The sequence below is a fragment of the Mobula birostris genome, chromosome 11 (genome assembly GCF_030028105.1).
Source record: "Mobula birostris isolate sMobBir1 chromosome 11, sMobBir1.hap1, whole genome shotgun sequence".
Taxonomy (NCBI): Eukaryota; Metazoa; Chordata; class Chondrichthyes; order Myliobatiformes; family Myliobatidae; genus Mobula; species Mobula birostris.
The window spans coordinates 28,954,096-28,979,792 of NC_092380.1; the positions used below are offsets into that span (position 1 = coordinate 28,954,096).

General features: G+C 41.6%; 1 protein-coding gene across 2 annotated transcripts in view; it reads right to left on the minus strand.

Moving 5' to 3' along the window:
• pla2g6 (phospholipase A2, group VI (cytosolic, calcium-independent)) overlaps positions 1–25,697 on the minus strand; it is a 138,342-nt gene that overhangs the window by 46,209 nt on the left and 66,436 nt on the right. Inside the window, exons 8-11 of one of the 2 annotated variants that reach the window (XM_072272008.1) lie at positions 18,779–18,887; positions 11,663–11,797; positions 9,276–9,360; positions 7,927–8,090 (exon numbers count right to left, since the gene is read on the minus strand). In XM_072272008.1, coding sequence (XP_072128109.1) covers positions 7,927–8,090; positions 9,276–9,360; positions 11,663–11,797; positions 18,779–18,887 — 493 coding nt within the window. The remainder of the gene's footprint in view (positions 1–7,926; positions 8,091–9,275; positions 9,361–11,662; positions 11,798–18,778; positions 18,888–25,697) is intronic. The other variant, XM_072272009.1, reaches the window with a different exon arrangement.

Here is a 25,697-nt window from a genome sequence, read left to right on the forward strand (position 1 = left end):
CTTGGAGAATCATTGGGTGAATAAACCACATCAGCCAGTCGACGGATATTAAAAAAAGAATGGCGATTTTTAATAAAACCTGTTTGACCGTCTGAAATTATCTTGGGAAGGGGACGTTCTAAACAGCACGCAAGCACTTTAGTCAAAATTTTCACATCTACATTCAAAAGTGAGATGGGGCGATATGATCCACATTGAGTCGGGTCCTTGTCCTTTTTAAGAAGTAGTGAAATAGCTGCCTGTGAAAGAGAAGGGGGTAAGGAGCCATTCTCCAAAGATTCCTGAAACACTTCTAGAAGGACCGGTATGAGCTTATCCTTAAATTTCTGATAAAATTCTATTGGATAACCATCAGGACCTAGGGACTTGCCACTCTGCATAGCCATAATGGCATTATTAATCTCTTCCTGCCCAAGAGCCCAATCTAGGTTCTCCACCTCCTCTGGTTCAAGAGTTGGTATTTCCAAATTATCTAAAAAACGTTCCAGACCATTTCCAAACTTGTTTTATTTCTCTGTACTGTTGGTTGAGAGGAATGGAGTCGTTGACACTAAGGTTTTCTTCTTTCCCATTTTCAAGTTGTTAGTATTGCCCAAATCTTTTAGTTTAGTTGACTAATTCTGTTTAGTTTAGTTTTTTTTTGGGATGCGGTTTGTTTTTTTTCTTTTTTTTTTCTTTTTCATGATTTTTCTTCAGTTTTTTTCTGCTTTGTATTATTCATTATTATTCTACACGATTGGGAGCTTCGTCAATTTTTACTATTTGGTTTTACAATTACTCATTTTAAATGTAACAATGTATCTCCTACTACTTGTATTTTTGCTTTGTTATGTCCTCATTCTATGAAAATAATAAAAAGATTGAAAAAGAAAGAAAGAAAAACGTTCCATATTTGTTTTATCTGGGGGAACTCTGAGGCATACAGAGAGGACTAAAAAGTTGCAAAGATGTTATTAATCTCTTTTGGATTGCTTGTCAAGTTTTGGTGCGTGTCTCTTATCTGAGGAATAAGTCGTGATGCAGCTTGATGTTTCAACTGATGAGCCATAAGCCGGCTCACCTTGTCACCATATTCATAATAGAGGCCACGTGTCTTAAGAATTAATTGTTCTGATAGGTTTGTAGATAGAAGATTAAACTTCGCTTGCAAATCAACCCGGCTTTTATATAATTCCGCAGTGGGTGCCTCAGAGTATTTTCTATCCAGGTCCAAAATAGATTACAATAACACTTGCATTTCCTTCCTACGCTCTTTATTGGCATGGGAAGTATAAGATATTATTTGACCCCTCAAGTAAGCTTTTAAAGTTTCCCAAAGTAAAGAGTACGATACCGACTCAGTTTTGTTAGTCTCAAAGAATGTGTCAATGTTACCCGATATATAACTACAAAATTTCTCATTAGAAAGCAAAAGGGGGTTAAGTCTCCACAGAGTCTGTTCTCTAATGTTTAAAGGAAAACATAGGTCCAGCTTCACGGACGTGTGATCAGATATAACTATAGCAGTGTATTCAATTTGTCTAATCATTGGTATCAAGGGGTTATCTATAAAGAAATAGTCTAGCCTGGAATAGGAGTGGTGAACATGAGAAAAGAAAGAGAATTGCCTAAATAATGGATTCAAAAATCTCCAACGATCCATATAACCATTTTGTTGCATAAACATCGGGAAGGCCTTTGCCATACCAGAAAATATTCCCCTAGGGCAAGACCTATCAAGCAGTGGGTCAATAGCACAGTTCAAATCTCTGGAAAAGATTAGCTTATGTGTATTCAGGTTAGGTATTAATGTCAAAACCTTATTTGCAAATTGGACATTGTCCCAATTAGGGGGCATAAACATTTACCAAAATAACAGGTATCTGAAAGAGAGAGCCAGAGACTATAATAAAGCGACCATTAGGGTCACTGATTACATCAGATGGTGTGAACTGCATTCTTTTGGTAATTAATATTGCCACCCCCCTGGACCTACTATTAAATTTGGAATGAAAAACCTGACTAATCTATGCTTTATGAAGTCTATTATGGTCCTCCACTCTTAAATGTGTCTCTTGTAGAAATAGTATATCTGCTTTTAATTGTTTCAGATGAGAGAAAACTTTAGCTCTTTTAACCAGACCATTGAGCCCCTTTACATTCCAAGAAATAAACCTCACAGGGTGGCCTCCATCAGCAGCGCTCATGTTAACCATATCAAAAGCCACACAGGGCCTACAATCCAAAACAGTGCAAGGGTATAAGTTGCACACAATAACGCACAATGAGAAGAAAGTCTGATCAATCCGTAACACACAAAAGAATAAACTGCCATAGTAATCCCCCAAAACATTCCCCCCACCCCTTTACACAAACAACAAAAAAACCCAATTAACCCCCGAAACCTAGATCTACCTCCTCAATTGAGGATGATCGCAGGCAGTACCCAACAAAAAACTTCCAAGGCGTTCCCCATACAGCCCAACTTTCAATCTAATCTAGGGTGGCTCCCCTCCTTAAAATTTATCCTATCACTTATACTACCTTTAATATAACATATAGGCTAAAGATGACACAGGTGAAGCTAAGCATTAAAAACAAAAAAACACACTGGGCAACTTAAACACCCGAGATACAAATCCCAAATATTTACACTTTGCTGGTTGAAAGTTCTTGTTAATCAGTTTCGGCAGCATAGCAGTTCGACCCGATCATGTTCCACAAATTAAACAGGAAAAAATGAACAAAGAAGTGGATTGTGAACATTAACAGTTTGCCTCAGCAGGAGGCCCCTTCAATGCTGCATGAATAACCTAAAAAAAAAGTCATTGCTCTTCTCGTTCTTCTTCTCCCCAGCGCGAATGGTAAAACTCTTTGGCTGCCTCTGGTGTATGGAAATAATGCTTTTTACCTTCATGCATGATCCGGAGCTGGGCAGGATACAAGAGGCCGAACCTGACCCCTTTCCCGTAAAGCAGGGATTTCACCTCCTTGAAAGCTGCTCGTTTTTTACCCAGCTCCGCACTAAAATCTTCATAAAAAAACACGCGGTGTCCGTGGAAATACAGCTCCTGCTTCCATCTATTGATGATGCGTTGCCTATCTTGAAAGAAGTGAAAGAGAACCAGGAACGTTCTTGGTCTCGTTTACTTGGCTTCAGAGACACCAGATGGTTTACGTTAGACTTGGTGAGCACGCGAGAGTATGAGAGGACTTGGGAAAAAATTTGTCCCCAGCACTTCGTCAAAAAACTCAGTCATAAATTTAACAGGGTCCGAATCTTCCAAATTTTCAGGAATGCCGACCACTCTCAAATTGGACCTCCGCAACTGATTTTCGAGGTCACCTAGCTTTCCCTTCAGAAATGCGTTTTCGCTCTGAAACGCTGCAATGGCGGCTTCGGCGCTCACCGGTTGGTCACTGTAATCATTCAGGCCGTCTTCAACCTCACGAATGCGTTCGTCGTGCGACTCGTAAGAAGACATAATTTGTTCCATGGTAGCATTCACTGGTGATAAAGCATCTTCAAGTTCTCTTTCTAGGGCAGAATGCACCACTTGCATCATGTCAGTAATAAGTACTAAACGAAGCCTCTCCAAGTCATTGGGTAGCGCAGGTCCGGGTCCAGACCCAGCAGCGTGCAACGGCACCATTACTGTAACATCAGCCTTCTTACTCGAGGCTTCGCTATCTTTTTCCCCAGTTTTACTTCGAAGGTACATTCTACTTGCCATTTCACTGTCCAGCTATGTCCCGCGTTGTTCACAATGGTAAATATTCAGTTATCTCAAGCATACGGCAAAGATAAACAGGTAGATTTTCAATAAAAATCGGGAGCCACACTCACACGCACCGACTCACGCTATACTCAACCCTGGAAGTCGCCATTCGATTTAGAACAGTTTAAAAGGGAGACTTTAATACAGACTGTCCCCGGCTAACAAACAGGTGCCAATTTTGCATATGCTCATAAGTCAATTTTGTCCAGAAGTTAGAAAATACACAAATATCTATAAGACCATAAGATAGAGGAGCAGAATTAGGCTACTTGGTCCATCAAGTCTGCTTCACAATTCTATCATGTCTGATTCCCTATCCTCCTTAAACCTAGTCTCCTTCCTTCACCCTTTAACACTCCTACTAATCAAGAACCCATTACCCTCTGCTTTAAATATACCCAATGTCTTGACCTCCACAGCCCTCCGTGGCAATGAATTTCAAATTCACCACCCTCTGGCTAAAGAAATTCCTCTTTATCTCCGTTCCAAAGAGATGTCCTTGTCATACGATACGTAACCATATCTCCACAGTATTGAAATGAATAACATCAAAAGCACACAGGATTGATTAAAAAAGAACAATAACTGAAAGTGGAGAAAGAGGAAACTAGTTCTGCTGCTTGTAGCAACAAATATATGTACAGATGTCTAACTTTTGAATTTAATATTATTATGGAAGCATATTCATACGTAAGGCAGCCCATAAGTCGGGTGTTGGTAACCTAGTTACTACTAGTATATAATACAACTTTGAAAAACCATTTAAAGTTATATTCTTTCCAGAATTCCCATACTTTCTTACACACAAATAACTAACATCTGAAACTGATAAGTTAATAAAGTTGTAAGTAGCTGAATTAATTTTGCTTGTTCAGCCTCAAAGGGAAATATTTATCATCAATATAACAGAGGCAACTGCTGCTTTAACAAAAGATGTCAAAATGAAGAAAGGTTCTTCTCTAATGAACGTGAAACCCAAAGCAGAAATAATGAGGGCAAGATTTCGATCTCATTCCACCCATTTCCAAAGTGGCTTCAGTGAGATGTAATTTCAGATGTTCATGATCTGCACCCAATGAGTGCCAGAAAAACATCCAAGGTGAATTTTAGTTTTATTTTTGTATGCAATCACTCAAGTCAAGTATGATGCTCTTCTAAGGGGTTATTCCCTTAATGAAGAACGTCTGTGTATGAGTTTGTTTAACATGGGTAGCCACCATACAGTCCTTGACAGGTCAAGATCAGGGTCCTGTGGCATGGACTGCAAAACAACTGCGGACCTTACACTGTTGCAGACTTCCTCCACCTTCACTGCCATTGTGATCTATCATCATCTACCGCTAGCTCCACTGTTGAGATCTTGGTTGGATCGTTCTTTGGAACCTCCTCTTGACCTTACTGCCATGGTGACCCTACCAGAAACTAATCTCCAGACAAAATAGCTCTCAGGATTACACAAAGTCACAAGTCCCTCCACCGCAGCAAGGTGCCAATCCTCGGAGAAGTATTTTTATTTAGAAATATAGCAGAGTAATGAGCCCTGCTGGTTCAACATGCCTAATTACATGCATGTGACTAATTAACTTACTGACTCATATGTCTGGAATGTGGAATGAAACTGGAGAACCCCAAGGAAACAATGTCACGGGTTGAAAATACAAACTGCTTACAGACAGCAATGAAATTGGACCCAGTTTGCTGGCACTGTAAAAATGTTACACTTATCACTTGCTACAGTGGCACCCTTTAAAACAAAATCAACTTGCATTCAGAGGGTAGGGCCTCAGGATAGAAGGATGTCCATTTAGAACGGAGATGAGAAGGAATTTCTTATCTTGTGAATCTGTGGAATTCATTGCCACAGACGGCTGTGGAGGCCAAGTCACTAGGTATAGAGTGGATTCCGGTTAATTGGGACATTGGTTAATTGGGACAGTTGCCTATTTGGGACAACTCTTAAAGAACGAAAACTAATCAAGAAAATAGCTGGGATTCCCTCCCTTTATTTGGGACACAATGTCACTTAATTGGGACAGGAGGCTGTTGCCAAGCAGTTTATAATTTGTGTCTGTCATATACATGTCACACGTGCAACACTACCATCACTTCTTATCTGGACGGTGTATAATATTACAGTAATTCTTGCGCTATCATCTTATCAGTGTGAACTTGAAAATCTTGTGATCTTTGACTTATAAATCTTGTACATTTTATTTTTAAGGTAACTTTTTTTATCCTTTCTTACTTCTCTTCTAATATTGTATATCTGTGCACTTGTAATGCTACTGTGACACTGTAATTCCCTTTGGGATCAATGAAGTATCTATGTCGTGTAGCCATTAGATACTTCGTGAAGCTTAGAGCAAACAGTTTTTAAATAGCATCAGTCGTGTGTGCTTGTGTCCAGAAACCAGTGATTTTTGTCACTCATAGTTGATAAGAAATAAACAGTAAAACAACGCAAACACGAGGAATTCTGCAGATGCTGGAAATTCAAGCAACACACATCAAAGTTGCTGGTGAACGCAGCAGGCCAGGCAGCATCTCTAGGAAGAGGTATAGTATACGTTTCGGGCCGAGACCCTTTGTCAGGACAGTAAAACAATTCAGGACTGTTTTGCTCACTGTGGTTTCAAACATTCAAGCTTAGAGATGCCAGAAACCACCAAGTGTGAAAAGGAAATATTTCCACCACTTCAACAAGAATTTGAAGGTATCAACTACAATCTTGAATGTTACAATGAAAATAAAAGATTTGGAAGATGCAAGCGTTAAAGGCATAATGTAAAGGCAGTCCATTATCTGCATGAAGTGTCTGTGCTAATTTACAGTCAATCAAAAGAATGCGGCAGTATTTTGAGAGTCCGTCATAACTGGCGATGACAGTGAAACCTGTGTGGGTGAGTTTTTAAAGTGGAAAAGCTCTTGCACTGGGTCAGATCTATTCTCTCGATCTGGAAAGTCCGTGTCCAGTGGTACAAGTACTTATCACAAGCTAGGGTCCTCCTTGGTTGCAGTGGATGACCATCATGCTTTATCATGCTTCTGCGCTTTATCATGCCCTTGACTCCCTGCAAAATGTTGCAGAACCACCTTCAAGGCCGTTGGATCTTACTGCTCATCCGCCCAGTCCGCTGGACTGACTTCACATGCTGGGACAAGCATGTCCCTATTTATGAGGCCTGCTGGCTATCCTCACCTAGTTTTTCCCGCCTGTTGAAGTGGTGTACTGGGGTGTGGCCGCTGTCACGTGCAAACAGCTACTTAGAGCCACAGGTAAGAGTTGAGTGATGATGCGATCAAAGGTGAGTGAACTCCTGCAGAATGGACATGACAAGCCCTTTCACCAGAGGTGCCTCCCTCCTCGGACCACTCAAACACTGTACCTTACGCTGGATGAATTCCTCCATTTATCACTATTAGGTAATACACAGGTTTATAGCACTATAGCAGCATTGTTCGTGTTCTAATTTGTTCCGTATTTCATTTAACTACATAATTTGTTACTTAGTTAAATGGTAGTTTCTCTTTTTTTTGTACCTTTTTAACTATTTCCATGAAACCAACTAATTGGGGAAGGCGCTTCATTTGGCCAAAATGTACTGGTCCCGATTTGTTGAAACTAACTAATCCACTGTATTCAAAGCAAGGTTGATAGGTTTTTGATTAGTAAGGGCATCAAGAGTTGTGCTTAGAAGGGAGGAGAATAGGGTTGAGACGGATAATAAATAAGCCATGGTGGAATGGTGGCTGAATGGTTCTGCCCCTATGTCTTATGGACACATAAACATCTGTAAAAATGGAACCCAATTATTAGCTAGAGATAGCCTGTAATGTGGTCTCCCTTTTAAGAAAGTTCAAAATGTTTTAAATTTTAGTCGGGCTATTTTTTTTGTGGTCAACCACAAAAGACTTTAGGTACCCAAAATGGAGATCCAGGCATATCAATTTTTGTTTTAACTATCCTTACAGACAGTTGGGCAGCAACGAGAAGGGTGGATGTTAGGTAAAACCCACATTTTATGGAAGAATGTGCAAACTCCACACAGACACCACCAGAGATCAGGATGAGCCAGGTTGCTGCAGTCCCCACATATTTAATGCCTCTGCCAACTCCCGCAAGGGTTCAGATCTTGGTTCACATATGCTCACTTTCCAGGCCACTTACCATGAACAATGGCAAGAGCCAGAATTCCTCCAGTGCTGGTGCCTGATATCCAATCAAAGAGCTCTCGAATGGGTCGGCCCGCTGTTTGCTCAATGGCGATTAGCAGCTGAATTAGGACGAGACCTCGGATCCCTCCCCCATCTAGGCAGAGCAACCGATCATATCTGAAAATAAAGACCAACAATCACCTTTATTCACCACCTACACTTACATGTATTAGGAATCTGGCGTGGTGTGTTGGCACGACATGCAACAAAAACAACATTCAACAATTATATAAAAAAAAACATAAGAACTAAACTTAGAGGTTAAAGTACAAAAACGGAATAAAGTGTGCATAGATGCATAAACACCAGCATTATAAAGAGTGGCTTTAAAGTGTTCACCGTGACTGAAACAATAGATAGAGGGGGTTGGGGCTAACTAGAATGATTGACCAGATGGCACGCAGCTTCTGTTTTAACAACCCTATAATACTTTCCAGAAGGGAGCTTCTGCTAGGTGGGAAGTGTTTGCAACAATTTTTCCTGCCCACTTCTTTGTTCTTGCCACATAAAAGTCCTGCGGTGACTGGTACTCAAAGGCCTATAAAAGATCCTTCCCTTTGGAAGCTGGTCTCGCTATATTTGGCTGCTCACAATCTACTATTCGTTTCCCTGCAGCCATACAACAGTCTCTGATGCTGGGGATGACTGTTGCCAAAAGGCTTATCTTGAGGGAGTGGAAATCACCTTCTCCCCCTTCCTTTCGGAGATGGATGGCTGATATGATCTCAGTCATACAGATGGAGAAACTTAGGTTCTTGAGAACCAATTCAATTAAAAAGTTTTCGGCTATCTGGGATCCATTTCTTGCCTACCTGGATGAGGCTGGGGGCAGATGAGCAATTTCCCCCCAGCTGATTTCTCACGGCCCTCATTTGAGATTTAATGTTTAGTATTTTTGAGCACTTTGTACAATAGGCATCCTTCTAATGTTATGTCCCTTTTTTTTTTGCTTATTTCATTTTTATACATGTCTGAGCTGGTACGTTCTTGTTGATCTCATTGTTTTTTTTGAAAATTTTGAAAATAAAGTATTTAAAAAAAAGTCCTGCAGTGACAGTCGACTACAGCCAATGACTTTTCTGCTGACCTAACTTCACTGTAGGTTTCACATGTTGTGAGGGGATGCTGCACAAAACCAGACAGTAATGGCTGATGTGAGGATGCTCTCTATATGGCAGTGTAAAGTTGCACCAGTACGTCTGAGGAAGAAGGAATTTTACCATTTGACTGAGCACCCTTTTCCATCCCACTCAACTGTAGAGTTTGATTTCAGTTTACAGATTCTCTGATGCACTTGCTTACCGCAGATGCCTATGTCCATCTGGGATATCCATTCCTTTCGATAAGGATCCAAGTACAGTGGCAATCCCTACCATATCATCAAATCCTGAAAGCAGAGAATGCACTTTGGTTACATTAACCTTCTTCATCCTACTTTCACTGGGAAAACTCCTATATCCACTTCCAAGTTTTAGAGCTATGTTATTTGATTAGGAGGAAAAGTACCATTGCGATTAGTAATTGAGAGATTAAAAGACTGAGTTCCAATCTCAATGCAGTGTGCTCAGAATTTGAATTCAATCTAAACAAAATCAGAAAACCAAAAGCAGAGCATGAGGAAGTCAGAAAAAAAGAACTGCAAAAATGAATTGATAGGCTGTTTGTAGAATCAGCACTTGACAGCCGGAATGACTTCCTTCCTTTCTCAACCTCACTCCAACCTTTCCAACCTCACTCCTTCAGAATGCCCTGCTCTCCACTCCCTCCGCACCAATCCCATACTATAAAACCCACTGATAAGGGGGGCGCTGTTGTACTCTGGCATATATGCTCTCCCTGCTTGAATTTCCAGCATCTGCTGATTTTCTTGCGTTTGCATCCTTCCATTCTGTGGTGACTCTAGTAACCAATATCTCTTAGGGAAGGAAAGCTATTGCAGTTTACATATTTATGCAGCTGTAGCCCCATAAATGTGGTTGATACTTATCAAGCCACTCAGTTATGTGAAAACTACTACCGGCAGCTCATCTTCTGAACCAGGGATGGGAACTTAATGGAAACCCAGTTTGCACAACCATGAACCAACAATTACTTTAAAAATAGGTTTATTTGGCAATTAGCATATGGTGTCCAACAGATAATACCAAAAAATTGCCTAGATTTGGGGCCACCTATAATCAATATTCATTAGAGCTGGTCTAAATCATGGCTGATGTGGAAACAAGAATTCAGGGAGGTTTTGGCTTTGACTTCCAGCCTGCACTGGATGTCCTTTCATCTGATTATTTACCACAGCAAAGCCATAATTTACGTCCACCCTTAAGAGGATGGCAGTGAGCCTCTTTTTGAATTGTTGAAGTCAGTGAAAGTATTTGCTCGTGAGGGATTAGATCCAGTGACAAACGGTCAGTGATGTACTTCCAAGTCAGAATGGTGTGTGACTTGGATGGAAAATGTAGGTGGTGATTTTCTTCTGTGTCTGCTGCCTTACAGATGCTTCATGCAAGAGATACTGTCAAAAAGCCTTTGGCAAGTTTCTGCAGTGAAGTTTATAAGTGGTATGTATTGCAGCTACAGTCTATTCACTGGCTGTGAACATTCAGAGTGCTGGAAGAAATGTCAATAAATAAACTGATTTTACAGTTTGAAAATTCGGAATATTTTAAGTGGATGTTGATAGGATCTTGATTAGTAAGGGTGTCAAGTGGGGGGGAGTCTAGGGCCGGAGGTCACAGCCTCAGAATGGATAGGTATCCCTTTAGAACAGAGGTGGGGAGGAATTTCTTTAGTATCTGCGGAATTCATTGCCACAGACTGTTGTGGAGGCTAATTCATTGGGTATATTTAAAGGGGAGGTGGATAGTTCTTTTGATTAGCAAGGGTGTCAAAGGTTATGCGAAGAAGGCAAAATAATGGAGCTCAGAAGGATAATAAAAAAAACCATGATGGATGGGCAGAGCAAACTTGATGGGTCAAATAGCCTAATTCTGCTCTTATGTCTTATGGTCATCCTACGTTCGTAATCCAGCAATTGGTGTTCAGAAAGGGATTGCTAAAGCAAACAGTCTCCTAACATTTGACACTTCATGGCAATAATTAACTGGGTGTAACCATGGAGGCATTTAGTATGTGCATAGCTGCGTCCCCCCACAAGCACATTTGGACAAAATGACGAATCAGGATATATCAATAATAGCTGACAAATAGTCAGACAAATATGTGGAAACCATACTTACATCCGCTACTCAGAGAAACAGATGGTTTCAAAGTGATGACTTTGCAGAGGTGGTGCTGTTCTACTTGTATTAATGGGCTGGCAAACTAAAGTTAGCAACTCTGTTCATCTTGTGAAACACTTTTGAACAAATAGGGGAACTGTGCCTCCTTGTAGCCCTTTAACAGCAACCATTGGACTGCTTCTAACATCCATATGCAACCCAATTTTATTATTTAAAAATCTTCAAAGTGACTCAAAAAGAAATTTTAAAAAACAGACATTGAGAAGAGAAAGTATGAAGAAACAGGAACTAGAAATTTGCTCATGTGAATTTTGCTAGGAACACATTTCAGAAACAGCAAAATTTTACATCTCCCTCAATCCCTCCCCTGACTCCATCACCACAAAGCATGGACAGGTCCAGGTTGGAAGAGCAAGGGTGCAGCAGAAGGAAGCCAGTAGCTAAGGTTACCTAATCCAGTGTTTCCTCTCACAGGGGCTGGTCTTGCAGGGTGTCTAGCTGGCGATGTGGGGGAGTCAGAAGGCGGGTAACAGCATTCAACCCCTATACTATACAGTAGGCTCAGCATCACCTTCCGGTTATTGCCTTTGAGGGCATCAAACAGTTAGTACCAGGCAATGAACAGACATGGCATCATCTTAACTCAGAACCAAATTTACCACGTGCAGGTTGAACGGTTAAAGATTATCTGTTATCAACACACCTTTAAGCACTATATCTAAAAAACAGTAAAGGTTAAAATCAATTTGGAGATGAGAATTTTTATCTGCTTATCCAAAAATCAGACTTTCATCTTGTTCCTCCTTCCATCAAATTCTTTTGTCAATTGTTGGAAGAATAGGAAGAGCGAGAATAATTTCATGGGCGTGAAATTCACTCATCAAACATTGTTTCTTTTTTTTAATGCCCAGTGGTGTGTCATATTATTTTGGTTATTTTGCACCCTGGCATGTAAAAATCACAATTTTTTTCAGAATGCATTGTTAAACCAGGGAATGATGACATTTATAAAACTTCTTTTTCTACCATCTCCCAAATTAATTTTTTTCCCTATCCAAAAAAAACATTCACTGTAAAGGTAAGTGATGAACCAAATAAAGATCCCCCCACAAGCTATTCCTCCCCAAGTTATGACAGGCATCCATTTCTATGAGCTGTTAGTAAACTAGACAGTTCACAAGTTAAAAATGCAGCCACAAAGTGTGTTTTCACCCAGCTGAATATATCTGCAGTCTCACAGCAGCTGCCAAATCCATCCCCACCCATCACACCCCATCTCCCATATGGTTGGTTGTAGATATGTACATCTAATGCCCTGGGTAAGATTTCTACTGCTATGCTATGAAGTATTTTTACTTTAACAGTTTTCTGTAAAGCAGTGCGTTCTGCTACTACGAGTGTTTTGGCTTCGGCTAAAGATAAGGAGCCATGTTGCCTAACTTAGAAATGTTGTGTCAGCCAATCAGGACTGCCTGCATACACACTGTAACTTTCTGTCCGGTGGGGTGGAAGATATTTCTGCACTCTGGTTTGGGGCATTCTGATGGGAGGTGTAAAGAGAAGATCACCAACGAAGATGCCTGGAGGGTCCCATCTGAAGGGGACACCCTAATGCAAGGAGTGCTTTGTGACAGGAGGGATTCCAATAAGGGAAGATTTATCTGTGGTTGGTGATTCCACATGAGTAAAATGATACACCCAGCTACTACAGAAAAGAGCTCCAACATTTATGTGCACATTTAGACTGGCTTAACTGTAATAGGCCTTGTATCTCTCTCTTCTTCTCAAGTTAACTGTTAGATAAAGTTGAAAAATTGGTAAATATACAAAGGGTGATTGATAAGTTCGTGGCCTAAGGTAGAAGGAGTCAATTTTAGAAAGCCTAGCACATTTATTTTTCAACATAGTCCCCTCTTACATTTACACACTTAGACCAGCGGTCGTAGAGCATATGGATCTTGGACCTCCAGAAAGTGCCCACAGCAGGGGTGATTGATAAGTTCATGGCCTAACATAGAAGGAGACGAGTTATTAAATTCAAACTTTCTGCATAATCACTGTTGACCTGCATGTGCATGTAACGAGAGCTGTATAACTCATCTCTGTTCAGAGACTGTATCCTCTGGTCTTAGGCTTTCCCACCACTGGAAACATCCTCTCCACATCCACTCTATCAAGGACTTTCACCATTCAATAGGTTTCAATGAGGCCACTCATCATTCTTCGGAATTCCTGTGAATACAGGCCCAGAGCCATCAGACACTCTTCACATGACAAGCCATTCAATCCCGGAATCATTGTTGTGAACTTCCTTTGAATCCTCTCCAGTTTCAGCACAGCCTTTCTAAGAAAAGGGGCCCAGAACTGCTCACAATACTCAAAGTGAGGCCTCACCAGTGCTTTATGAAGTCTCAACATTACATCCTTGCGGGAGGAGAAGATGGCGACCTGACGCCACTCGCAGCGGCCACTCCGGTGGTGATGTCTGTTATTTGTCAAGTAGGGCGCCTTGCACAATCCTGATTTGATGGAGACGGACGTGAGAGCACGGAGGAACATCTGGTGAAACTTCTGAAATGCCTGCTTCGCTGCTGCAGCTACTGTGTGGTCCAGAATCTCCGGAGAAGGCCCCAAGTCCTCGGCTTTGCTTGTTGCTCGGCGGCCGGGACGGGTTCAAAGTGCTCGGCAGAGGATGGTGCTTGGAGAGGCTGTGTCGGAGGGGCTGGTTGGAGGCTCGAAGTTTTCAGACAGACGCACAGTCCACTGTGGTCGGGTGCTTCCAATGGTGCTGCATCGGCAAGTTGGTGGCGCTTGGAGGTTCATGGCAGGGAGAGTTCCTCCCTTCTGCCGCCTGCGTGAGATGATGAGTCTATCGGGACTTTGAGACTTTTTTTACCGTGTCCATGGTCTGCTCTTTATCAAATTATGGTATTGCTTTGCACTGTTGTAACTATATGTTATAATTATGTGGTTTTGTCAGTTTTAGTCTTGGTTTGTCCTGTGTTTTCTTGTGATATCATTCTGGAGGAACGTTGTATCATTTTTTAATGCATGCATTTCTAAATGACAATCAACGAGGACTGAGTGTTCTCATAATCTAATCTAATCTAACTCTGTGTCTCCAGCCACAACTGTTTCTGACATGCTGAGTGTTTCCAGTATGGTAGTGTTGCGGTTAGCGTAACGCTTTACGGCGCCGGTGACCCAGGTTCAATTTCAGCCACTGTCTGGAAGTAGTCGGTACATCCTCTCTCTGACTGAGAGGGTTTCCTTGAGATGCCCTGGTTTCCTCATACATTCAAAAGGTATACAGATGGGTAAGTTAATTGGTCATGAGTGTAATTGGGAGGCACAAGCTTATTGGGCTAGAAGGTCCTGTTACTGTGCTGTATCTCTAAGAATACTTTCTTGTTTATGCTTCTGACTTACATAAACCAGCCTTACATTATTCTAAAAGATACTGTATCTTGACTGTTGCAATTCAGCGTAGAAGTCCAAGATAACAAAAGAACTAACAAATTTCTTATAAGGGCTTGAATCTCTGTAAACTGATTTGTTTTTCAAAGCAATAAAAGTAAGCTAAAGTTACATAATATGTTTATATTAGAGTTTAGAAGAATGGGGGGGGGGATCTCATTGAAACGTATTAAGTATTGAAAGGCCTAGGTAGAGTGGATGTGGAGAGGATGCTTCCTATAGTGGGGGAGTCTAGGACTAGAGGGCACAGCCTTTCTAGTCATTGAGCGGAGAATCGGTAGAATTCAATGCCACCGACAGCTGTGGAGTCAAAGTCATTGGGTATATTTAAAGTGGAGGGTGACAGGTTCTTGATTAGTAAGGACATCAAGGATTATGGGGAGAAGGCAGGATAATGGGGTAGAGAGGGAAAATAAATCAGCCACGTTTGGATGGTGCAGCAGACTTCATAGGCCAAATGGCCTAATTCCGATACTATGTCTTACGGTCTAATGTTACTAAGACATTCAAAAGCTATATGTTTAGGCTGTAATTTAATAGTATACAGTTTCATTCTATGGTAAGGAGCTGTTTATTCTAGTTTAAAGTTTCATCATTCTGCATCTATGTAATAATTTGCATGAAATTTTGATGTTAAGGATGAGAGGAGACTTGAAAGACATATACAAGATGATAAGAAGCATAGATTGAGTGGACAGCCAGAGACTTTTACCCACGGCCAATACAAGGGGGCATAAGTTAAAGGTGATTGGAGGGAAGTATAGGGTGTATGTCAGAGGTAAATTCTTTATACAGAGAATGGTGGGTGTGTGGAATGACCTGCTGGGGAGGTGGCAGAGGGTAAATAGGGGGCATTTAAGAAACTTAAATAGGCACATGCTTGACAGAAAGATGTTGGGGTATGTTGTAGGAAAGGGTTAGATGGGCACATCATGGTTCAAGGGGCCTGTACTGTGCTGTAATGTTTTATACTCTGTTAATCTTTAATCTGAACAATGTGAACTGTGCTAAATATTACCCTGTAAAGTGATTAGGAGTAAACAGTAGGGATGCCACAGATAAACTCTCATATAAAAAGTCAAGGCTTTAGAGGAAATAGATCTACAGCGTACAATGCCTTTCATTTTACATTTACGGTTGCAAGATTCATTTCATAGCAATGATGCAGATCAGGTTCAAGGATATTGCTGACATGCTGTGAACCAGAGTTAAACATTCTACGAAATTCTAAGCCCAAAAGTTCTGTAATGCAAGCTAATCTCCTTCAGTGCATTCAATACTATATAATATAGAACTGTATCTTAAAAGTTAAGGGTATGAACAACATAAAACAGTTAATTCCAATGTCTCTTAAAATTTTGCATAATGTACTGAGTGGCTACTTTATTAGATACCTGATAAACCAAATAATGTGGCCACTGAGTGTATGTTCATGATCTTCCCATGTTCATACTGTAGCCCATCACTTTAAGGTTCGAAGTGTTGTGCATTCAGATATACTCTTCTACACACCACTGTTGTAATGTGTAATTATTTGAGTTACTCTTGCATTTTTGTCAGCTTGAAACAGTCTGGCCATTCTCCTCTGACCTTTCTCAATAACAAGGCATTTTTTCTCACTGAATTGCCATTCACTCAATTTTTTTTTTGTTTTCACTCCATTCTCTGTTAACTCTACATACTGTTGTGCATGAAAATCCCAGGAGATCAGCTGTTTCTGAGATACTCAAACCACCTCACCTGGCAGCAACAATCATTCCATGGTCAACGTCACTTAGATTACATTTATTCCCCGTTTTGAATTTTTGTCTGAACAACTGAACTTCTTGATCATGTCTGCATGCTTTTACACATTGAGTTGCTGCCATATGATCGTCTGATTTAAATATTTGCATTAATGAGGTGTTCAGGTGTGGAAATGAGTTCGTTATACTGAATGTAATGCATTCAGTCAAGGACATACATCACTCCATGAGACACAAGATTCAAAAATTCACAACCAAGACACAAGCAACATTCTCCTCTTGACAGGTTTCACATACCCTGCCTGTGAAACATTTACAGCATTGTTTTAAGTCAGCATTACATGCCAGAAAAAGATCAAGAGTCATGCAAACAGCCCATGCACATTCACTTGATATAGAGTCATACAGCATAAAACCAGTCCCTTCAGCCCAACTGGTCCACATCAACTAAGACTCCCATTTGGTACATTTATTATCAAAGTGCGTATACAGTACACAACCTTGAGATTCGTCTTTTTGCAGGCAGCCACAAAACAAGGAAACCCCATGGAACCCGTTTCAAGAAAACTCCCACACAACAAGACCATCAGATTTGTGGGGGGAGAAAAACAAACCACACAAACAGCAAAAAGTGAACAGATAACACACAAAACAGTGAACACCAAACTGTAGTGCCCCCAAAAGTGAGTCCACAACCACAAGCCACTACGGCTGATAAAACCAGTGCAGGAGACGATAGCCGCTGCCACAGCCACTGTCAGTCAGATCAGCGCTGTGTCAATGGCTGTAGTACTCGATCAAGTTGTACAAATAGTTCAAAGATTCAAAGCATTTATTATCAAAGTATACAACTCTGAAAGTCTTCTCCAGACAGCTATAAAACCAAGAAAGAACAGCAGCATGATAATCAACTCCCACATCCTCCTCCTCTGCATAGAAAAAGACCGATAAAGGTTGAGCAAAAAACAGAAGAGTGTAAAAAAACTAGCAATCAAAAGGCAGCCTCCCCTCTCCAGAAGAACAGCAATCCAGCCAGTAATCAAAAGGCAGTCTCCCCTCTCCAGCAGCAGAGCAATCCCGCCAGTGATCAAAAGGCTGTCTCCTTTCTCCAGCAGCACAGCAATCCCACCAGTGATCACAAGGCAGTCTCCCCTCTCCAACAGCAGAGCGATCCTGCCAGTGATCAAAAGGCAGTCTCCCCTCCCTGGCAGCATAGTGATCCTACCAGCGATCACAAGGCAGTCTCCCCTCTCTAGCAGCAGAGCAATCCTGCCAGTGATCAAAAGGCAGTCTCTCCTTTCCAGCAGCAGAGTGAACGCACCAGCGATCAAAAGGCAGTCTCCCCCCTCCAGCAGCAGAGCAATCCTGCCAGTGATCGAAAGGCAGTCTCCCCTCTCCAGCAGCAGGCAGCCTGTGTTCACCTTCCACATTCACCTCAATGTTTCAATGTCCCTCGTTGCCTTAATCAGCGAAGAAAGGAAGCTTTAATTGGCGAAATGGTGTCGAACATCAGCTCACATCCCATCATGCAGACGAGGTTTCCGAATGCTGCCTCTGTCTCCCAGAATCCTCGGAGACTGCAGAGTGCGACCTCCAAACCGCAAATCACAGGCTTCAACAGTTCCACAGTCACATTCAAGGCATAAAACAAACATAAAAGACATAAAAGAAGTGAAATATACGGTTTCATGGTCTATCCAAAAGCTTCCACCACCGCAGGCACCATCTTGACCAGAAGATGTTCAGCACTCAGTATGTTAAACATGAAACTGCAGTCGAAAGTTAGTCCACCACCATGAGCCACCGAAGCGATCGAATCTTGCAGCGTGATACCCAAGACTCCTGCATCTTCCGCTAGCAGCAACCAGTCCCTTTCCCTCTAAATCGTTCCTGTACATGTCCTAATCCAACTACCTGGTAAATGTTGTTTATGCACTTGCCTCAACCTCTTCCTCCGGCAGCTCATTTCATATACTGAACACCCTCAGATTCCCATTATATCTTTCTACTCTCACCCTAAACCCATGTCCCTTTAATTCTTGCATGCCATATGCCTTCTTTATCACCCTGTGTGTTATGGTTCATTGTGATTGAAAGTATGTCCAAGCTTACTAGCAGATCTTTCAGTTTGTAGAAGAACAGAGCTTCAGCAAAATATCTAAACCCTTGAATTATTGTTTAATCAAAGTGCATAAAGTACAGTCAATGAATGTATGCCATGACAGTGAATGAACACGTGCCTTTACATCGATGAACATGTGTGTTTACATCAATGGACACATGCCCCTGCATTCAGTGATACCATTTTTCCTGCCCCCCCCCACCTAAAACTTAATTTTCTCACCTTTACTGTGCCGAGCAGCAATTAATCCAGGTGTCTCCCCGAAATCATTGGGCAATTTCACATCAGCACCAAACACAATCAAAGCTTTGATGAGATCCAAGCTGTCAAGCTGTAACAACAGAAAGCTATTTTATTAATTTTAAAAGGATGCCTCAAAGTTTAACCTTTATATACAGACCAATTCAAATGCTTTAGAAAGGAATTTTGGTTAAGTTTTAATCAATGTCTCTGAATAAAGATATTTCAGAATGAAATTCAAGACTCAAGGTTGTTTAAAGTCATTTCCAGTACACAAGTGCAAAGGAGAACAAAGTACTTGTTACTCTGAATTCAGTGCAGCAAAAAAAATCACAAAATGATAACAAACACAATAATTAAAAAAGACAATAAATATAAATACAGGAGATAGTTTATAAACACAGATTGATTGTATGTTCATAAAGTGATGCTAGGCACAGGAGTGTCTATACATAAGGTGCTTCTGACAGGAAATGATAAAGTAGTGGAGAAGGGGGTGTGCGGTGGGATGGGCTAGTGGGTAAAGGTGTTGTTGCACGAATGAGGTCACTGGAGAAAAGTACTGGTAAATATGAAGCAGGTAACATATGGGAATCATATTGCATTGCCAGCTCCCAAACAATGCTGTTGTATACATCTGCAGGTCACCAGCGCTGGCAGTGGTGGCTGTCGCCAGTTATTTTTCTGATCTAGAAGCCATCTTCACCAGCTCTATGATCTGATCGGACAGAATGGGTGCTGCTGGGGTGAGAGATTGGGCATCTGTCGTGACTTTTGCCTGTTTTTTCCCCCTTTTTTGGACACTGCCTCCAATCATGTCCCGATAGGCCACAGCTGTAGCATATCAACTCGTTTACTGTTCTATACCTAGTCCGGCAGTCCTTTGTTAGGTGCCCTGGTTGTTGGCACAAAGCAAACAATGTTCCCTCTAATTTGCTATGTGATGTACACAACAGCATTGTCTGGGGACCAGCAATGCAAAATGTTAGTGGACACAGAGGCATCGGTATTGATAGCTCACCCACCCTTGCCAATGACTGGACAGGCTATTTATATTACAAGTGTAGCAGGGAAAACTGAAAGCAGAAAGAGGTGAGGCAAATACTCAAAACTGGTAGAATGCAGCTTTGAGTGTATTTCTGGGTCTGTCCAAATAATAAGGGCACTATCCTAGGAATAGACATCCTAAGGAAAGCAGGGGTTGTTATAGATTTGGGAGAGGGAGAAGTAATAAGGACAACTCAGCGGCAGTGAACACGTACAACCAATAGAATACACAACCTAGCCAGCATAGCCACAGCTGCCCTGTTCATCAAGGACTGGAGCCAGGATGGTGTCTATGGCTTACTTTGTCAGCAGTTCCCAACAGTGTGGGCTAGACACAGGGAGATTGTGGTCGAGTAAAGATAAACCTAGTTAAAAGACCTTGTGCTATGCAATTTTTTGCCCAGTGACAAAAACACTTGTGCACTGAATAATTTCTTCAATAAAAACAGTATAAATAAGCTAGTTCTAAAATCTGCAGGCAAATCATTGCAAACTCCACGTTGTCAATGCTGTCCACATCAGAAACTGGAAAACGAAACGTGATTAGAAACATAGAATACCTACAGCACAATTCAGGCCCACAAAGCTGTGCCGAACATGTCCTTACCTTAGAACTACCTAGGTTTACCCATAGCCCTCTATTTTTCTAAGCTCCATGTATCCATCCAGGAGTCTCTTAAAAGATCCTATCGTTTTTGCCTCCACCACCACCGCCAGCAGCCCATTCCATGCACTCACCACTCTCCGTGTAAAAGACTTACCCCTGACATCTCCTCTGTACCTACTTCCAAGCACCTTAAAACTATGCCCTCTCGTGCTAGCCATTTCAGCCCTGGGAAAAAGCCTCTTGACAATCAATGCCTCTCATTATCTTGTACACCTCTATCAGGTCACCTCTCATCTTCCGTCGCTCCAAGGAGAAAAGGCCGAGTTCACTCAACCTTTTCTCATGAGGCGTGCTCCCCAATCCAGGCAGTATCCTTGTAAATCTCCTCTGCACCCTTTCTATGGCTTCCTCGTCCTTTCTATAGTGAGGCGACCAGAACTGAGCACGGTACTCCACGTGGGGTCTGACCAGGGTCCTATATAGCTGCAACATTACCTCTCGGCTCTTAAACTCAATCCCACGATTGTTGAAGGCCAATGCACGGTATGCCTTCTTAACCATAGAGTCAACCTGCGTAACAGCTTTGAGTGTCCTATGGACTGGGACCCCAAGATCCTTCTGATCCTCCACACTGCCAAGAGTCTTGCCATTAATGCTATATTCTGCCATCATATTTGACCTACCAAAATGAACCACCTCACACTTATCTGGGTTGAACTCCATCTGCCGCTTCTCAGCCCAGTTTTGTATCCTATCAATGTCCCGCTGTAACCTCTGACAGCCCTCCACACTATCCACAACACCCCCAACCTTTGTGTCATCAGCAAATTTACTAACCCGTCCCTCCACTTCCTCATCCAGGTCATTTATAAAAATCACAAAGAGCAGGGGTCCCAGAACAGACCTCTGAGGCACACCACTGGTCACCGGCCTCCATGCAGAATACGATCCGTCTACAACCACTCTTTGCTTTCTGTGGGCAAGCCAGTTCTGGATCCGCAAAGCAATGTCCCCTTGGATCCCATGCCTCCTTACTTTCTCAATAAGCCTTGCATGGGGTACCTTATCAAATGCCACAAGTGATTGTGTACAATTGTGAAATATACTTAACATGCCACCGAGGTAGAGGATGACAACTTTTGTGTGCAATTTAAATTCCTTTGCGCACTAGTGGCAAAAGATATGTGCGTGCGCACACGCACACACAACGTAAGAGGTAACATTGAAAGCAAACTGTCTGTGCTGTCACAGCAGCTACATTCAGTATAACCACTTTATGATTTGTCTTGCACTATCTCACTGGCCCACGAAGCTATGCAGAGTAGGTCGACCCCACTGCTATCCCTAAATTTAAAATTTTCTGGTGGGCTGAGCTCAAGCATTCACTCATCATTTTCAGGTTCCTCCTTGGATTATCCAACCCTGAAAACTCCTCCATCACTTGATATTTCACATTCTGCGTAATCCATGGCTGTCTCATCAGCTCTTTGAATCACTGCCATTACTGTTCCCCAGTTACTCTCACTCCCCCTTTAAAAAAAGTGATATCTTTCTTCATTGCTGGCATTCCTGTTAGTTGCCCATGTACCATCCCGCACTCCTGGGCCATATTCCACGTATTCCTTGGGCACTTCGCTTTTACCTACATGTATATATTTAGGGTGCATCTGGTGAATTTCAAACATTTCCTTGAGCATGTGCCAAAATTCCGAATTACCACATAAGACTCTAAATGAAGACAACTCTGACAAAATGCTCCGTTTCTCCCTGGCGGTAAAGGGCTTATGAATGGTCATAATCAGAGTCAAGGGCTCACTCGGATCATCAGAGTTCTTGAACTGACCTCAATAGGTGCCATCCTGACAAATATATCTGGATAAAACCTCTCTCCCTGAAATATCTGCACACTAATTCCCACACTATGCAAAATATAAATGATGGATACCAGTTAAACAGCACATACTTAAAACCACAGACTGTGTATTTGGCAATCTGCCATTTTTGTGTGCCTGAACTCATGATATCTGCTGTATTCCTTTGCATCACACTCACAAACTGTGTATGTTAAAATGCAGCTCCCAGAATGAGTATACATGCCCCCACTGGTGTCCTGAACCTTCAATAACTACCTTTCATAACTGGTGGCTCTGTCTCACCTAATTAACACACAAAGTTTCCTCTCTTACATAAACACATATGCACACGTGCACACTACTTTTATATCTACCAGTTCAACTCTCTGTAATCGTGATACCTTGCGTTCCCGTGTACCACCAACCCGAATAGATCCAAGTGTGAGTGTTATATTCATCCACTTAGACTGCTAAGATTGCTGGCCACACGATGGGTTGCATGAAGGTATCCCAGTACTGACACCAAATGCTGTTGTGTGAATGAAGTCACTGGAGAGAAGTACTGGTAGATATGAAGCAGCCTCATTATTCGACAGAACAAGATACAACAGGCATATGGAGAACCTTTCGGTTTGAAAAAGGCCTGCCTGTGTCCAACACTACACATATTTTATATGCTAAAGAGCAAAGAAAATTCAGGACAATTCAAACAAATCCATACTTACAATGCCCTCTTGAACTACCCACGTAATAGTTTAAAATGTCTGAATCTTTCCACCATCGCACCCAAAATACATGTTAATCTCGATCATATCCATGCAATGTAGACAATCAGTGCCTGTTTTCTAGTCTGTCTGGTCTGCATTTTAAATATAATCTTCAATGTATATTCGAATCTGAAGGTTGGTGGCCGAAGTCAGTTAAGTTAATTGCTACATGTGCTAAGCACAAAAAAAAATAGATATTGATCATCCATACTCTTTAGGGAAAGTAACTGTTTTTGAATCTGGTGATTCTGGCTTGGATGCTACTTAGCCTCTTTCCTGATAGAAGTAGGACAAAGAGTGCATGAGCAGGATGGATGGGATCCTGTATGATATTGCTGGCCTTTATAAAGTGCTCAAATGCATGGAACACATTCCCAGAACACTCAGAAATAAAATCTTATCTGTAGGTACACGTACCATCCAGACTGGTGCTCAGTCTCTAAGACTGGAATCCTCACAGGTTTTATCACTGGTCTTTGCCAAGTTACAGAATACAATCAAAACCGCAGCCAGCTCATTATTATGTCAACACAATGCTCTGGGATGCAGAACTAGGTTGGGAAAAGGAATTACTGATCTAACAAGACTAGAAAGATTAAATGTATGAGGTGGTGGGCGAATGATAGTGGACAAGAACAAAAGGAAGGACTACTAGTTATGTATGTTGCCATTAGCTGCCAACATAGTGTCGCCTCTCTACAGTGATCATCCATGCCATCTTCTCGCAGATACCACTGGGCTGGAGGCACAGAAGCCTGAAGTCCTTCACCACCAGTTAATAAATAGCTAGTCCCCTTCCACTTTTCAGTTTGTCATAGAATTGTACGTCATAGAAAAAGACCCTCTTGGCCCTTGTGTCCGCGCAGACCAAGACGTACATTTAAGCCAATACCATTTCCCAGCAGTAACCCCATAATCCCTCAAAACTCTTGTTATCCATACTGTTTATCTGTCAACACACTTCTTAAATGTACCTCCTGCTTCAACCACTTCTTTTGGCAGCTGGTTCTATATATCTACAACTTGTTGTGTAATACAGTTGCCCCTCAGGTTCCAATTAAACCTTTTGCCTCCAACCTTAAAACCTGAAAAAAAAGGTTGGGGAATCAACTGCCCCCAATGATTACCTATTCTATGAGAACACCCTTTCAATCTCCTGCAATCAAAGTAGTAAAGGCTCTAAATGTGCCTAGGATGCTGTTGCAAGTTAGTTTTTCATTGCACCTGTAGATACACGTGCAAATGACATTAAACTCGACTTTGACTTCATATCAACTATCAGTCAGCCTGGTACATGAAAAACAAACATTGAAGCAAATGCCTCTCTAGCAATATGATAGGTGGAACTGTACAGGGGGGTAATCTAAAGGTCTGAATTTAGTGAAAAGGAAACACAACTTCAAATCCCACTTCAGAAGTTAAGAATGTTGTACTCAACTAACTGAAGTAAATTAGAAATTAAAATAAAACTTCCATCAGTCCTGATGACTATGAAATTTGCAGATTCCTTGAAAATCTGACTTTAGGGAAGGAAATGTATTGTCCTTACCTTATCTAGCTTGTATAAGACTTTAAACTCACAGAAGCATGACTGACTCTCAACATATCTAAGAAAAGATGGGCAGGCATTGAAGAGAGTTCAAGAAGGTTCATGAGAATGAAAGGGTTAACATATGAAGAACATTTGATGGCTCTGGGCTTGCATGCACCGGAGTTTACAGGAATGGAGGCGGGAGAAAATTCAAACAAGAGAAAATTTGCAGATGCTGGAAATCAATGCAACACACACAAAATGCTAGAAGAACTCAGCAGGCCAAGCAGAATCTATGGAAAAAAGTACAGTCAGTGTTTCGGGCCTAGACCCTTCAGCAGGACTGGAGAAGAAAAGGTGAGGAGTAGATTTAAAAGGTGGGGGGAGGGGAGGGAAAAACACAAGGTGATAGGTGAAACTGGGGGGAGGAGGGATGAAGTAAAGAGCTGGGAAGTTGATTGGTGAAAGAGACACAGGGCTGGATAAGGGCCATAGAAGAAAGAAAAGGGGAAAGGAACACCAGAGGGAGGCGATCGGCAGGCAAGGAGCTAAAGTGAGAGAATGGTGGGGGTGGGAGTCGGGGAGCATTATCAGAAGTTTGAGAAATTGATCTTCATCCCATCAGGTTGGAGCCTACCCAGAAAGAATATAAGGTGTTATTCCTCCAACCTGAGTATGTCTTCATTGTGTCAGTAGAGGAGGCCACAGATTGACATATTGGAATGGGAATGGGAAATGGAATTAAAATGGGTGGCCACTGTTAAGAGTGAATTTTTTGGGGTAGATGATTTGTTTACACTTAAATTACTTTGGCCACCAGACTTCTATTTGACAAAGTACTGTGGATTGAGTTCACAACAATGCGCTTTCTAAAAAGGTGTGAATACCAGATGCTTCTGGCGCCGTAGTTTGACCTGATGCTATAGTTTCAAAGACAGTATTATCTATACATTATAAATATTAATTGTCTTCTATGTTAGCACAGGAAATGCCAAATAAATGTATCAATAACTTAACTTACATTCCTAAAGGCTGTGGATACCAACCCAGACATGTTGGCATCGGAAGGAAAGGATGGTGTGACATTTTGTATGTA